This window comes from Erpetoichthys calabaricus, chromosome 10, assembly GCF_900747795.2.
Source record: "Erpetoichthys calabaricus chromosome 10, fErpCal1.3, whole genome shotgun sequence".
In the NCBI taxonomy this organism is placed as follows: domain Eukaryota; kingdom Metazoa; phylum Chordata; class Cladistia; order Polypteriformes; family Polypteridae; genus Erpetoichthys; species Erpetoichthys calabaricus.
The window spans coordinates 145,314,785-145,331,783 of NC_041403.2; the positions used below are offsets into that span (position 1 = coordinate 145,314,785).

General features: G+C 42.5%; 1 protein-coding gene across 1 annotated transcript in view; it reads left to right on the plus strand.

Annotated features, from left to right (window-relative positions):
* The first annotated feature begins 288 nt into the window (after window positions 1–288).
* The window catches only part of angpt4 (angiopoietin 4), a 210,477-nt gene continuing 193,766 nt past the window's right edge, over window positions 289–16,999 (plus strand). The window contains exon 1 of the mRNA XM_028812028.2: window positions 289–862. Coding sequence (XP_028667861.1) covers window positions 563–862 — 300 coding nt within the window. The 5' untranslated portion in view covers window positions 289–562. The remainder of the gene's footprint in view (window positions 863–16,999) is intronic.

Sequence of the window (16,999 nt, forward strand, 5' to 3'; positions counted from 1 at the left end):
AACTTCCATTTTTTCCACGTTCACTTAATGCCTGCTGCATCTTTTCTGCACAGCATCTGTGCTTAATCAGTTTGATTTATTTAAGAATGCCCCCCCATTCTTATTTGAATAAAAATAAGGAAAAAATAAATAAAGCCGGCATTCTGGTTTCCTTTCTCTTTCTGAGTGACAGTTTCAGAATGGAAGACTCGCAGAATCTTTATTTATTTATTTGTTTTTTTTTTCCTTTTTTTGTGTGTGAGGTGGAACCATTCCCTTGCTGAGATAAGGGGCTGAGCTATTTGGCTGTGGTCATTTTTGAAACTCGACCCCACTGTGGTGGGATAGGAGGACAGCCAGCGGCGCTCACTCAAACGTGCAACTCCTTAGCCTCACAGTTCCAAGAGAACTCAAGGATCTGACCGGCCACTCTGCAGAAGGGAGACCCAACCCTGTTCCATAAGGTGTTACGGAGGACATCTACCAGCACAACGGACCTTCTTTCTATAAGTAAATGGCATGCTAAAAGCAAGCATGCCCTTCTAGGAGCTTACACTGCCTGCATGTCTTTTGTCTGACAAGGATGATGCTCACATCTTTCTGTCTCAGCGTGCTGATCACAGGTGCTGCTGCGGCAGCTTCAGGCGGTGGTCAGCGGCGTGGGGGAGACGGCAGCCGCAGGAGGCTTCACCGTGTCCAGCATGGCCAGTGCAGTTACACCTTTGTTTTGCCCGAGGTGGAGAACTGCCGGGGAAACCCGGATCAATATGGAACTGCTCATGGAGTGCAGAGGGACTCCCCTTCCATAGAAAACGAGTGGTCCATGCAACGGCTACATCATCTGGAAAATGCCATGCAGAACAACACCCAGTGGCTCCAGAAGGTAAGAGGGAATAATTCCCTAGTTCTGTCACTTTAAAAACACGAAAAGCGGCATATGGAAACGTCCATAAGTGGGTTTATATGTGACATTTATTGTAGGGCAGAAGTGTAATTCCCTGAAAGGCTTGCCATAATGCTAGAGTGTTCTCCTCCAATATGTCTTCTAGTGGACAGATCAGACTTTGCAAGAAACGGTCAATAGTTTATTTTTTTTTATTCCAGTTGGAAATTTGCCTCACTGCTTCAAAGACATGGGTTCAAATGCTGGTTCAGCTACTATTCATGTGAACTTTGCAAGTTGTTCTGTATGTGAGGGACTGCACTTGGTGTAAGTGCACCAACTGTAAGTGAGAAGGAGACAGTTACTGTCTTATGCTGCAAGGATGAGCCTGAGTCCACCATGACACTGAATTGGGTTTATGAGTGGTATGTTACGGTAGGCTTATTGGTGAGGACCCCTAGCCAGGTGATTCAGACTTTGTTTTTTGTCTCTAACTGTGTGGAGTTTCTCCTGTTACTTTTAGGGCTGTTCCATTTTTTCTTCTGCATGTTAAGCATGCTTTGGTTAGGTTAACTGATAACTCTAAACTGACATGAGTGGTCATGTGTGACGGTGTGCTTCTTCTGGGGCTCTGTCATGTGTCTGATGCTGCTAGGACTTTGACTTGTACACTATGGGGAATGAATGAATGAATGAATGAATGAATGATAAGTCTAGCTTTAGAATGGCAGGGACTACAAAAGACACACTTCACTGAGCAGCCTGCCCACAATTCAGACTGGAATGAAAATTCTACAATTGAACGTACTTGTATGTAAATATTAAAATCCGGGTGTCTTAATCATACTGCTGGCAGACCTTCCTGGCAGGTGTTTTTTATCTCTTTAATTCCCGTCTCTTACTCAACAGTATGCTTATTTCTGCAATACTCACTACTGTGTGCATCTAAGAAATACAGGAATGATTTCACTTGTGTTTATTTATTTGTTAAACTAAATCATTTCAATGGCTCACAGTTGTTTAGCTATTCTCTTCACTTCTAAAGTTGTAATCTTACATAATAAGATTGTGATATGTGTTTATACAGTGCTTACATTTTATATACAATCTCTATCTATCTATCTATCTATCTATCTATCTATCTATCTATCTATCTATCTATCTATCTATCTATCTATCTATCTATCTATCTAGAGCAGTGATTCTTAACCTTTTTTGAGTCATGGCCCCCTTTAAGACTCTGATGAAAGCTATGGACCCCCTTCTTCAGAAATATTCAACACAACTTTGCATGCAATTAATATAATGTACTTTACTTATCAAGATTTGATTGTCTCATACATATATGACATACACAAAGTATTATTAAACTTTAAAGTAAACAGTCTAAAAAAACACTCTTTTTTTATCCAAAAAGTACCGGTCTCTCATTATGATTATGAAATACAATCCTCTTGTGCAAATTAAAACAGATCTACTACTACTATGTTTTCTACTACCATTACTACTACTACTACTAAATCTACTCCAAATCAACAGTACCAGGCTGTATAGTGAATATAAATGTTAATTTTATCTGATCCTCACAGACCCCCTGAAACCCATCCATGGACCCCCTAGGGGTCCACAGACCTCATGTTAATAACCCCTGATCTAGAGGTACCATACCCAAAAACAAAACATAATACATCACAATCCATCCATCCATCCATTTTCCAACCCGCTGAATCCGAACACAGGGTCACGGGAGCCATTCCCAGCCAACACAGGGCACAAGGCAGGGAACCAATCCTGGGCAGAGTGCCAACCCACCGCAGGACACACACAAACACACACTAGGGCCAATTTAGAATCACCAATCCACCTAACCTGCATGTCTTTGGACTGTGGGAGGAAACCGGAGCGCCCGGAGGAAACCCACGCAGACACGGGGAGAACATGCAAACTCCACACAGGGAGGACCCGGGAAGCGAACCCAGGTCCCCAGATCTCTCAACTGCGAGGCAGCAGCGCTACCCACTGCACCACCGTGCCGCCATACATCACAATACATACAGTAAAATGTCAGAACATAGTTTTATTTACCAAATGCAAAGAGGATGGATATTATTAGAGAGCATAATATTAGACACTTAATAGGGTTAAGGCCACATTCCTTACAAGTTGTCATTCTTTACTATCAAGTGGAGGGGGCTCCCATTTTTATCAATCTCATAAATCCAACTACAGGACAACAGTCACTCTCCTCTCATCCTCTCACACCATACAATAACATCTTTCTGTGTTCTTACCAGAGAACTCAATTGTAGCACTCTAGATTTCAAAGTGGTGGGGTAGAGAGATGCCATTAACCTCCTCCCTAACGTTTCTAATGCACTAAGAGCCCCTGGTATACTTGCACCACTGATTTTTTCACTCCCATTAAGGGCTATGCACCAACAACATTTTAAATGGCAGCCAAATTCCATCACTCTTAAAAATAAGGAGTTTAAAATGGCACTTTCCTTGGTCTGCGGTGGGCTGGTGCCCTGTCTGGGATTTGTTCCTGCCTTGCGCTCTGTGCTGGATGTGCTTGGCTCCAGCAGACCCCCCCGTGACTCTGTGTTAGGATATAGCGGGTTGCAAAATGACTGACTGACTGACTGACTGACTGACTGACTTTCCTGGGTTATGTGGTTCAAGGCTTGACAAAGAATCGTATTATTCTAGGAAGGGTTTATTGTATGTGAAATTCTTTTTCTTTGGGCTTTGAAAATATTTTTGATTTGTGGAAAATACAGAAATCTTTGATGTGCAATAGTTGTGGTCATGCAATAAATGTTGGCGCACCATTTGATTGATCGATTTAATGCAACGGAAATAGCACTCGGTGGCACAATATCCCAAAATACAGGGCTGCAATGCCTGCTAATGGTGTATCAGGTCTGGAGTAGAGCACCGTTCTGGGCTTAGCATTCCAAATGAGATGCCACCTTTTGGGAGTGTGTCCAATTTATAGTCCTCCAACCAAAAGGGACGGAGTCAGTTTCCTTCACTGGTCATTTTCTCTTTGCTGTGGAACAGAAGGAGACAATACTGTCAGTGACTCTGCCCCCTCATATCCCGGGGTGGTATTGAATGAGCATGGAAGATGATCCTCAGACATGAATACAGTATGTGCCATAGGCTACTTAGCAGAATGGAGCAGAGCAAGACAACTTGAACTGCTCCTGGTATTACAGTATGCAACAAGAGTTCTTTAAAATAAGGAAATTATTGTATTTCACAAAATCTGTTACCATTTATTCATGGCTAGGTACCGTATGGAACCTTTTATGGTTTTAAATAAATAAGGAACATTTTTGGAACTTTTGTGTGGATGGTTCTTTTGGCTCTTTTGTTTTTAAAGACCCTTTACTCCCTCATGCTGTCCTGGATTGAATTATCTTGCTTCCTATTAATCCTTCATAGTGTTTTTCTCTCTCTCACTCTCTTTCTAGTGTTTTCAGAATTTCTGTTTCTTCAGAATCCACCAGAGTCATCTTGCCACAGCGTAGTATTCTCTTAATAAATTCCCTGTTCTGTGTCCCTATTGTGCATTTTTACGACTTTGGGGGCTTGGCAATGCAATATATTGTATATGCAAGCACACATCCATCTGTCCACATCCCAGCTTTTCATGGCCGGTTACAGAGCCTGCCTGAGTACAAACCTTTAGCCGATAACAGATGTGAATTAATTTAAGGGTGACTCACTCACACACCTATCGAGACTCAGATTAGGAGTCACAACTAAAGTAACATTTATGAAAACCCATTTAGTTCGGGGGAAAAATTCCACAAACAGGGGCATGACAAAAACTGAGGTCTGTAGAGTTTAGGCCATGAGCAATAACCGTGGTGCCATTACAGTATATCTCGATTTACAGTAAAGAAAGAATCATCGATTTCTTTTCTTTACAAGCTGAAAAACCTCAATAATGTTTCCTTGGAATTAACTTTCCCTGTTATTAATAATTGCACATATAATTGTTTAGAATTAACAATGAATAATAAACATTGCGACTTGCGATCCTAGCAGACACCCAGATCTGGTGATCCACTTAGAAGAAGGCTTAAGAAAGACATCGGACTAAGGCTCGCATGTGTACAGTAAACTGTTTAACATCCTCCACAGATTTTCATCATTACAGATGCCTTTTAATCAAAGACCAGCTCCACAAAAGCCAAATTGTAAGAATCTCAAAGTTTCTCCATCCACTATCAGACCTTTGGTCTCAAGGTTAACCCGGTGACCTCTTCTGTCAAACCTTACCTCCCAAGAACAAGTCTCGCACAAATAAATCCCTCCAATTGTACGGTTCAAGCGCACTGCTGACAGCACCCTTCCCCACCTGCCTGACAGGCCTGCTGCCAGAAAAGAAGTCAGTGACCCCTGGCTGCAGGAGGTCAGTATATTGGATACCATTTAGTACTTCATGGGAGATGAAGAAGTCAATCAGAATTCTCACTTCAGTTGCCCCTTTAACTCTTACAAAGTTGCTCTGCTACTTAAATAAGTTCCAGAGATGTGCTGTTTGTAAGGATAAAATGGACAAAGCCTTTTCTCACTGTTTAAAATGCTTTATAAAGACTGAGGAAGCCATTTCAGCAACCACCAATGTGCAGCACCCACCTGGATGATGCGACGCCAGCCATTCTTGCGCTAGTACGCTCACCTCACATTAGCTGTTAGGATTTAAAGGAGTGAGAGACAAAGTTAGCCAGGTAGAAATAAATAGGGTGGACAGAATGGATGAGGGATTGATGGGTAGTTTTGCCAGGACATTAGAAAACCCTATACTCTTTTGAAAAGATGCCCAGGGATCTTTTGTGTCCATAGAGGGTTAGGAGGTCGGTTTTCATCTCATCCACCATTTTTACTGCACTGGGGCATTGAGATCCACACATAGACCACAGCTAACCACTTCCTGATGACCTCTTCAACACCTCTTCAAGCAGCAACCCAAGTTTTCCTGGTTGGTCTCCCATCCAAGTGCTGACCACACTCAAACATGGATTACCTGTCCTGAAGTGCAGGTGGCATGACTACAGACTCAGGCATTGGATCTTTTTAAATAAACTGAGGTAGAATGTTCTCAGTGTTCAAACTTCACTCACCAAGGATGTAGGATTATGAAATGGTAGAGCATCCAGAAAGTCTCCTGGATAAGTTGTGTGACACAATCTTGAGAATTTCTCTATACGCCGCACTGATTCTAAGTCTATGGATTTGATGAAACATGACTCGTGAAGTCAAATGCAATTATGTTCAGAGGCTTCTGTCACTGGCTTTGATTACTCTAGACCCTTCTAACCTTGTTTATCTGCTTCATGCCTGGATTGATGATGTTGACACATAAATTAGGTTGCCCATCTAAAGACATCACTGATGCCCTGATGTTTCAGCATAGTGAAATCTGAACTACTTGGGGATGAGTAGATAGATAGATAGATAGATAGATAGATAGATAGATAGATAGATAGATAGATAGATAGATAGATAGATAGATAGATAGATAGATAGATAGATAGATAGATAGATAGATAGATAGATAGATAGATAGATAGATAGATACTGTAGATACTTTATTAATCCCAAGGGGAAATTCACATACTCCAGCAGCAGCATACTGATAAATACAATATTAAATTAAAGAGTGATAACAATGCAGGTATACAGACAGACAATAACTTTGTATAATGTTAACGTTTACCCCCCCGAGTGGAATTGAAGAGTCGCATAGTGTGGGGGAGGAACGATTTCCTCAGCCTGTCAGTGGAACAGGACAGTGACAGCAGTCTGTCGCTGAAGCTGCTCCTCTATCTGGAGATGATACTGTTTAGTGGATGCAGTGGATTCTCCATGATTGACAGGAGCCTGCTCAGCGCTCATCGCTTTGCCACGGATGTCAAACTGTCCAACTCCGTGCCTACAATAGAGCCTGCCTTCCTCACCAGTTTGTCCAGGCGTGAGGCATCCCTCTTCTTTATGGTGCCTCCCCAGCACAACACCACATAGAAGAGGGCACTCGCCAGAACCGTCTGATAGAACATCTGCAGCATCTTATTGCAGATGTTGAAAGACACCAGCCTTCTAAGGAAGTATAGTCAGCTCTGCCCTCTCTTGCACAGCGCATCAGTATTGGCAGTCCAGTCCAATTAATCATCCAGCTGCACTCCCAGATATTTATAGGTCTGCACCCTCTGCACACAGTCAACTCTGATGATCACGGGTCCATGAGGGTCCTAGTCCTCCTAAAATCCACCACCAGCTCTTTGGTTTTGCTGGTGTTCAGTTGTAGGTAGTTTGAGTCGCACCATTTAACAAAGTCCTTGATGAGGTTCCTATACTCCTCCTCCTGCCCACTCCTGATGCAGCCCACGATAGCAGTGTTGTCAGTGAACTTTTGCACGTGGCAGGACTCTGAGTTGTATTGGAAGTCCGATGTATATAGGCTGAACAGCACCGGAGAAAGCATAGTCCCCTGCGGTGCTCCTGTGTTGCTGACCACAATGTCAGACCTGCAGTTCCTGAGACGCAAATACTGAGGTCTGTCTGTAAGATAGTCTACGATCCATGCCACCAGGTATGAATCTACTCCCATCTCTGTCAGTTTGTCCCTAAGGAGCAGAGGTTGGATGGTGTTGAAGGCGCTAGAGAAGTCGAGAAACATAATTCTTACAGCACCACTGCCTCTTTCCAAGTGGGAGAGGGATCGGTGTAGCATATAGATGATGGCATCCTCCGCTTCCACCTTCTCCTGGTATGCGAACTGCAGAGGGTTGAGGGCGTGGCAAGACCTGTGGCCTCAGGTGGTGAAGCAGCAGCAGCTCCATGGTCTTCATCACATGTGACGTCAGAGAGACAGGCCGGAAGTCATTCAGCTCACTAGGACGTGATACCTTTGGGACTGGGGTGATGCAAGATGTTTTCCAAAGCTTTGGGACTGTCCCTTGTTCCAGGCTCAGGTTGAAGATGCGCTGTAGAGGACTCCCCAGCTCCAATGTACAGGCCTTCAGCAGTCATGTCAATACTCCATCTGGACCCACTGCTTTGCTGGCACAAAGTTTCCTCAGCTCTCTTCTTACCTGGGCTGATGTAAATGTGGGTGGGAGGAAACTCTCTCCTATGCTGGTATCAGCAGAAGGATGTGTGGAGGGTGCAGTACTCCGAGGTGGGAGTGAGAGTGGGTTAGGGTGGTCAAACCTGTTAAAGAAGTTGTTCATTTGGTTTGCTCTCTCCACGTCTCTCTCGATGGTGGCACCCCACTTCAAGCTGCAGCCAGTGATGATCTCCATCCCATCCCGCACTTCCTTCATGCTGTTATTCTGCAACATTTGCTCCAGCTTTCTCCTGTACTGCTCCTTTGCCGCCCTGAGCTGGACTTGGAGTTCCTTTTGCACACACTTGAGCTCATGCTGATCACCGCCTTTAAAAGCCCTTTTCTTCTGGTTCAAAAGGCCCTTGATGTCACTTGTAATCCATGGCTTGTTGTTAGCATAGCAGCGTACAGTTCTTACTGAAACTTCAATGTCCATACAGAAGTTGATGTAGTCAGTAGTGCAGTCAACAACCTCCTCAATGTTCTCACTATATGATCCCTGCAGGATATCCCAGTCCGTACATAATAGAAGGACAGTGAGGTGTGGTCAGGAATACCATAGAAGCAACCAATTACAGCAGTGGCAGTGGGGTAACCCATTGTCTTATATGTAGCATCCTGCTACTCATGTTTGACAGCAAGTGACTTGTGGTCTGCCTGGACAAATATGTAAGAGTTGGTGTCATAGATATAGGAATACCTGGGGTGTTTGGGGGAGTGTTAGGAAGACAGTTTCAGTAGCATGGGACTCACACATTTCTTGGATTGTCTAGGAAGTTGTTCTGGTCCAAGGCTTAAAATGCACTTCTTGAGCTTATAGTTGGAAGAAAGGTGGAGAAAGGAAAATGTGGCAGGTGGAAGTAAGACTAGATGGTTGTTAGGTTGGTCAGTTGTGGTAGGCATCCTATCAGACAGACTGGTAACTATTTTAGTGCTCTGTTTGATTTTTAAATAAATCTTCCACTTCTGGACTAACATACATTTTCTAGCTTTGCAGATGGCAACATGAGTGCTACATTGGCAATCCAAAAATCCCAATGGTGGATTTTACCTGGATTTATAGCTGTTGTATTTATAGCCTTTCAAAAGAAAGAAACGCTGCCATGGAGAGAACATGCAAACTCTAGACAGAAGGGCCCACAGTTTAGAAATGAAAATAGCCATGTCATGCTGCAGAGTTAGTGTTGTTTTGCTTCTGTGTATCAATATACATACCAAATAAAAGGAGATTTTGGGGCTTCCTTTTAGAGACCCCAAAACTCTTAGAGTTAAGATTTTCGTAATCTAAATAGTGTGGTGGAGGAAGTAGTACAACAAACTAATGGATCCAGCATCCTGGGTTGGAATTCAGCATACGGTCAGTATGTGTTGAGTTTGCCCATTTTCACTGTATGCAAGGGATTTCTACCATGTTCTGTACGTCCCCCATGTCTCCAACGACCTGCAGGTTACTTGGTGACTCTAAACTGGCTTAGTGCGGATGCATGTATGACTGGGTCCTTGTGGTGGGTTGCACTATCCAGGGCTCCTTCTTGCCTTGCACCCAATTCTGCCACAATAGACCCTGGGTCTCAGTAATCCTGAAGCTGATTAAGTGGGCTTGAGAATTTTATGTTATTAGTCAAACAGAACTCACTTAAAAAGGATACTAAAGAGAAAAATGAATTCAAATTGAGATGCTTTGAACAGAAGATACAGTAAAAATTCCTCTGTGGCTTGTGTTTAATACTGCTGGCACAGGAGGCCTTAAAATGTGCCTAACACAGCATCAGCAAATGGATGTACCCAGCAGCTGGTTAACTTCGCTAGGTTGCAAATATTTTTCTATGTGCATTTCCAAACTGTGTGAAAATAATGACTTAACATCAGCACTTGAGGGGGGAAAGCATCTCTTCCTGTTTATACATAAAGTACCAGCAGCTTTTTGCAAATCTTCGTTCAACTAGCAGTGTATCACAATGATTGAAGTTTTGTGCCACCACCACCTTTTCTTAGCATTCAGTTGAATATTGGCACTGGTCCCACCATAGCCCGCTCTGTGTTCAACTATTATTGTATCATTGCAATCGAAGACCAACTGAACTGGCACCTTTTTGTGAATCTTTCACTTATCTAGAGCTCTGTAGATAGCTGCTAGTTTCTTTAAATGACCAGAATAGTTGCCGATCTGGGGAGGTATGTTGAGATTTGTTTTTTCTCTGTTTGCTGCTCCTCTTCTTCATTTCAAAAATGGTACAATTTAAGCAGATTACCAGACAGATCCCGACAACTGGATGTGTACTCACCGGACGTCTTCAAGGATGCCGCTGTCAATCACCAGCCTACTTTACTACTGAAAGGTGTGTACAGGCTGTCATCTTCTTCTTCTGTCCACATTTGCTGGCCAGAAAGTTAAATAGCAAAGCATACCAATAACATATTTCTGTGGCGGCTATACAATATATTGTTTATTTTGGTGCTGGAGGGGTCAACGGTTCTTTAAACTGAATGAAAAAGATGAGCTAAGTCATTAGTGGCCTGTATGGATTGATGCCTCAGGTTGTTTGAATTTAATGGAAATTCAATGAAATGTTACTAGATAACAAATGGTGAAGTGTAAGGGAGTGTTCGGTGTAATACTACATACTAATGTGCCTTCCTAAATCCTGATCATTTTACAGTCCAAAATGTCCTTAACTGTCACCCCTAAACCGTTTCTGAGGTCCATGATTTGTTGTCCACTCCACTCAAACCACAGACTTCCAGGATTGCTGTTAGAATGAACCTTTTATCCATTGTGATAATCGAGTGAAATGGCAGAGTCCCAAAAATAGGCCCAACCAGGCCATACCGTTAAATATTGTTTTTCCCAACAAAAAATGATTCAGTTAAATAAACAGGTGCACAGAGTGCTAAGAAAACAAAATATGCCAAAGGGTCATCTAACTGTGAGCTCTGTCCTGCTGTGAGATCAGGTCTAACTGAGATGCCACCTTCCAGGGATGGGCTCTTTATTTATATGTTTCAGACCGGGAGGGACGGGAGTTGAGGATGGTGGCATCCTGAGATGTCTTCTTTCTACTGTAGGAGAAATAGACAAGACAGTTAGTGACAACACCCCCTCTCGCCCTGGAGTGGCAGTGCCTACCTGGTCAGCACCAGCAAGGTGCTCCTCAGACACAAATCTATGGCACGATCCTGTTGGGCTTGGGGATTATGGTGTCTACAGGTACTCCGTCTTAGTGTCTTGCATTTGTAATTTACTCTCAGTTTGAAACTTATAGATCAGCTGGGTTTACCTGAGGTAAGCAAGTCACACAGCATCAAGGTAGCTGAACTGTTAACCCTCTTAACACCTGACACCAGAAATCAAGAATTTGTTTCCTTTCTATAATGTAGTATACTAGGGGGCTTCGCCCTGTGCTCGCTTTGCTCACCAATGTCTCTGTCGCTCGCGTATGTGGATTTCACTTTCACCAAAAACAAAACTTTTAATTCTTGCAGATAGGCCTCTTCATTGGGAAGAAACACTACTTTTCCCTAATGGCAACACAAATTAGATGATCTACAAGTCTCCGACTTAAATTTTAAAGCCAAACAATATTTACATACTTGTCCATATATTCAATCTCTTTTCGCTTTTATCTTTTCATCAACATCACCTTGAATTTTGATTCCGTGTTTGGAATTACATTGTGACAACGCAACGTATAAATGCACATGAGTGAATATCGTTTGTTTCTCTCTACAAGAAATGTGTCTGACAATAGCATTCATACAAATGAGAAATGATTGAACCGTGTGTGTGGTTATATGCGCAGGACTTTTTCAAATCTCTTTGCATAAGCTCTTGGCTCGCGGAGCTTGAAATTTTCTCTCGCGGGATTTCACTTTCACAAAACAACAAATCTTTTAATTCTCATGGATACGCCTCTTCATTGGGAAGAAACACTACTTTTTTTTTTCCATGGTGGCAACACGAATTAGACGATCTACAAGTATCAGACTTAAAGTTTAAATCCGAACAATATATTCGATCTCTTTTCGCTGTTCCGTTATTTCACCATGTAATAATTTCCATTTGTTTGCACTAATGCGATCTTTACTATTCTTTTCCTATCCTTTCGAATTTTCGTACTTCCATTATCTTTAACCTGCTTTGCATGTGTATCACGTCAACGTTTTTGAATTCTTTACGACATTCTACTTTGTCATCTACTCTTTGTCTTTTATTTCCGATTTTATTAAATCTCTTGGCACAAAGACCTGTCTCACAGGACGTGAAAGTGTCTTCCTGAGAAAATCACGTTTCATCTCCTTACAAGATTTTTAATTTTAATTCTTACGAGGCTTGCCTCCGACAAAATTTCACTGAAGTCTTATTTGCACTCTACAAAAGTTGTTCAGTTTTGTAAACTTATTCACATCATAGTAGGGCAAAAGTTAGCACAGCAAGCAGACAACTATCAGATTCTGGTTTGGACCTCCAGCAAGCCCGCTATCCATGTGGAATTGGCATTGTTTCCCCGTGCCTGTGTGGGTTTGTTTTCGATACACTGAAAGAAGGACACATTGAACTAATTGCTTTATGTTGGTCTATTGTGTTAGGTCCCATGTCTCCACAAACATATATGGACACCAGCTGTCATTTCATAAGGTCTGCGCGTAAGCATACATATATATTCCACAGGCTTCTTTGGGGAAGGACATGTGATGGCAGTGAGCTTGATGTTTTCAGTTATTAGATGTATTAAAAGAGTAATGCATTGTCTGCTAAATGCACAATCTGCACACCTATAAGAATGAAGTGGGCTCCGTAAGCGAATGGGTGGATAAATGTAAGGCATGAGGGTAGAAAGACTTGAGGTAGTAACCATCAGGTTAGACAGTTTTGTGAGTGCTAACCTTAGAACAGTCGGACAGAAAACCCACCCTGCTGTGATGGCCACCATGTCATACTGACATTATTTGTGCTCAGTTGTATTCATTGGAAATAAGCCTTTGGGACATGTGATTGCTTGAAAAACGTGCTTACTGATATATTATACTCTCTTTTTTTGGGCTTACTTTAAAAAAAATATACAATTCTTGTATATAACAATAAAAATGTCTTTTTAGTACTCACCCAAAACAAAAAGGTCTTTAAGCGGCTATGTCTAACGAACACTTTGAGTCTTTAATGGTTGAAATGAAACTGAATATATCACACCAGGGTAGCACATTAAAGATAACGGCAGAATAAAATTGTGAAGGGAAATAAATATATGGAGTCTTTTGTCATCTAAAGAACTGTTGGCTTAAAGTCTAAGATCTCAAAAGAAAATAAACGAAGAGCGCCATGGGAGCAGCACTGGGCTAGGAATAGCTCACAGGAAATGAACAAGGTTTACCATGCCAAGCAGCCTTCGTTCCCTCTCTGTGTTTCTCTTGCCTTTTTTTTTTGAGTCTCTTACTTCAGAGGCTCGAGCGTAAATGTGATACGTGCATCTTTTAGAGTCAAGTGTTCCAAAAGGCTGTGAGCCATGCACCGAGGAGCAAGGAGGCTTGACATTTGTTTGGGCATTCAGATCCTGGAGTTTGGACTTCAGAAAATGCCATAAAAGCTTTCTGAGCCTGTGAGTTAAGTGTTCCTGGACAAAAACAAATAAATATACAGCATGCTCTGGATGAATTCCATGAGTTTGGTCATGGGGAGTTGGAGCTATTCCCAGCAGCATTAAATACATGGGAGGAACCAGACAAGAATGGGTTGCCAGTCCATTCTATTGCATTAAAACTCACATCCGGTGAATTTATAGACATAAACAAACATGCACGTCTTCTGGAAGAGGCTAATATAGGGAAAATGGGCATACTTGAGGGCAGTGACCAGTCTGAGAGCTGTTCCCAGTTACCTGAAGCCCGCAGTTGCCCTGATAGGACAACCCAAAATGAACACAACAATGAGTCCTTCTCATTTACAGTGGCTACAACCGGGTGTGTTTCAGTGCTCCTCAGATCTGTTAACCATTTAAAACTTTACTCAACAGTCTGATTTCGGGATTGTTGTCTTCTGTTTGAATATAAAATATAATCGATGCCATCAGATTAAGGAATCCGTTATTAAAGATCTATGCAAAAATTTTACAGGTCATTTCTGAGAGCAAAATGTTAGCCTGTTTAACATCAAAACTCATGCTTGATTTACACACTGAAAGCCTTCTTGAATAGTCATCCATGTGAACTTTGATGGTATGGAGGTTAGCACTGCTGCCTCTTGGGGAAAGTGCACTGTGATTGTTATAAGCATGAAGTCTGCATGTTCTCACCATGTCTATGTAATGTAGTTATCCTCCCACATCCCAAAGATGTGTTCTTTACGTTAACCTGTATCTCTAAATTGACCTCAGTGTTGGTTGCTTGCAGGGGACTGGTTATTTTCTACCTTGCACCTAGTGCTGCTGGGATTGTCTCCAGTCCTCTTGCTCTAGAATGGATTAATCGGGTTTATGAATGTGTATGCACATAAAAATCTTCAGTGCTGACTTATTCTTATGGACGCCAAGTGATTGAAGCTTAAACCTTTTGCATATATTTTTGTAAATATTAGTGCATATGTTTATGATATGATATGATACGTTTATGATAGTGGATATGATTAGTGAGCAGCAGTATGGTTTCATGCCAAGAAAGAGAACCACAGATGTAATGTTTGCTCTGAGGATGTTGATGGAGAAGTATAGAGAAGGCCAGAAGGAGGTGCATTGCATCTTTGTGGACCTGGAGAAAGTGTATGACAGGGTGCCTCGAGAGGAGTTGTGGTATTGTATGAAGAAGTCGGGAGTGGCAGAGAAGTACGTAACAGTTGTACAGGATATGTATGAAGGAAATGTGACCGTGGTGAGGTTTGCGGTAGGAGTGACAGATGCATTCAAGGTGGAGGTGGGATTACATCAGGGATCGGCTCTGAGCCCTTTCTTATTTGCAATGGTGATGGACAGGTTTGACAGACGAGATTAGACAGGAGTCCCCGTGGACTATGATGTTTGCTGATGACATTGTGATCTGTAGCGATAGTAAGGAGCAGGTTGAGGAGACCCTGGAGAGGTGGAAATATGCTCTAGAGAGGAGAGGAATGAAGGTCAGTAGGAACAAGACAGAATACATGTGTGTAAATGAGAGGGAGGTCAGTGGAATGATGAGCATGCAAAGAGTAGAGTTGGCGAAGGTGGATGAGTTTAAATACTTGGGATCAACAGTACAGAGTAATGGGGATTGTGGAAGAGAGGTGAAGAAGAGAGTACAGGCAGGGTGGAATGGGTGGAGAAGAGTGTCAGGAGTGATTTGTGACAGACAGGTATCAGCAAGAGTGAAAGGGAAGGTCTACAGGACGGTAGTGAGACCAGCTATGTTATATGGGTTGGAGACGATGGCACTGACCAGAAAGCAGGAGACAGAGCTGGAGGTGGCAGAGTTAAAAATGCTAAGATTTGCATTGAGTGTGATGAGGATGGATAGGATTAGAAATGAGGGCTTTAGAGGGTCGGCTCAAGTTGGACGGTTGGGAGACAAAGTCAGAGAGACGAGATTGTGTTGGTTTGGACATGTGCAGAGGAGAGATGCTGGGTATATTGGGAGAATGATGCTAAGGATAGTGCTGCCAGGCATGAGAAAAAGAGGAAGGCCTAAGAGGAGACTTATGGATGTGGTGAGAGAGGACATGCAGGTGATGGGTATAACAGAACAAGATGCAGAGGACAGAAAGATATGGAAGAAGATGATCTGCTGTGGCAACCCCTAATGGGAGTAGCTGAAAGAAGAAAAATAAGAATTTGTGCATATGTTTCAGTCAGGGAATTCACTTTATGGTGTTGCAGCTATGCCCTTCAAGTTATAAAGAGGTTCCATCAACTCACTGAGCAATAGAAGGAGACTCCAGACTCTGTGGACAGGGCAGCCTGTAAGGGGCAAGTGGCTCACTTCCCTCTCTGGACCATTCAGCCCGGACTACTATAGTATACAACGTGTCACCCATTATGGTAACCTTCAAGTGGTACCCTGTTTTATTATCCCCTTTGTGTTCTCCAAGGTCTGAGCCTCACAGGCTTGCTTAGCTCACAGACTATAGGCAGGAGACCATATTTTGGTTTTCAAAAAAGAGGATGCAGGGTAAATGGCATCTGACTTAAAGAGGATGGAGGGTAACCAAAGCTAAACTCATGCCTACCTACTTAGTTTTCAAAATGAAAAGGTTCCGTACAGGCCTTGTGTGACTTATTCCTATAGTAAGCGTCTTTTGTTTTTTTTTTTCCTTTTAATTCAACACAGCGATTAACATCTGAGGAAAAAAATGAGAACTAAAATTGCATTTATCATCCTTAGTTTTGTACTTTATAGAGTGAATATGAGCTTCTACACTCACTGAGCAAATTATTAGGAAGACCTGTATGCCTGTGTATGCATGCAATTCTCTAATCAGCCAATCACGTGGCAGCAATGCAATGCATAAAATCATGCAGACACAGACACGAAGTTCAATTAATGTTCACATCAAACACAAGAATAGAAGAAAAAATGTGGTCTCAGTAATTTAGACTGTGCCATGATTGTTGGCGCCGGTCAGGTTGGTTTGATTGTTTCTGTAACTGCTGGTCTTCTGGGATTTTCACAGACAACAGTCTCAAAAGTTTACCCAGAATAGTGTGAAAAACAAAAAAACATCCAGTGAGCAGCAGTTCTGAGGATGGAAATGCCTTGTGATGAGAGAGGTTCAGAGGAGAATGGACAGGTTGGTTTGTGCTGATGGAAAGGCTATGGTAACCCAGATAACCACTCAGTACAGCTCTGGTAAGCAGAAAAGCATCTCAGAATGAAAAACACATGGAACCTTGAGGTGGATGGGCTAAAACAGCCCAGAAGACCACGTGGGGCTTGGCTACTGTCAGTCAAGAACAGAAAGTTGAGGCACAGTGGGCATTGTGACACCAAAACTGGACAACTGAAAACTAGAAAATCATATCCTGTGTGAAGGATGGCCGGGGCCCATGCCTGGCCAG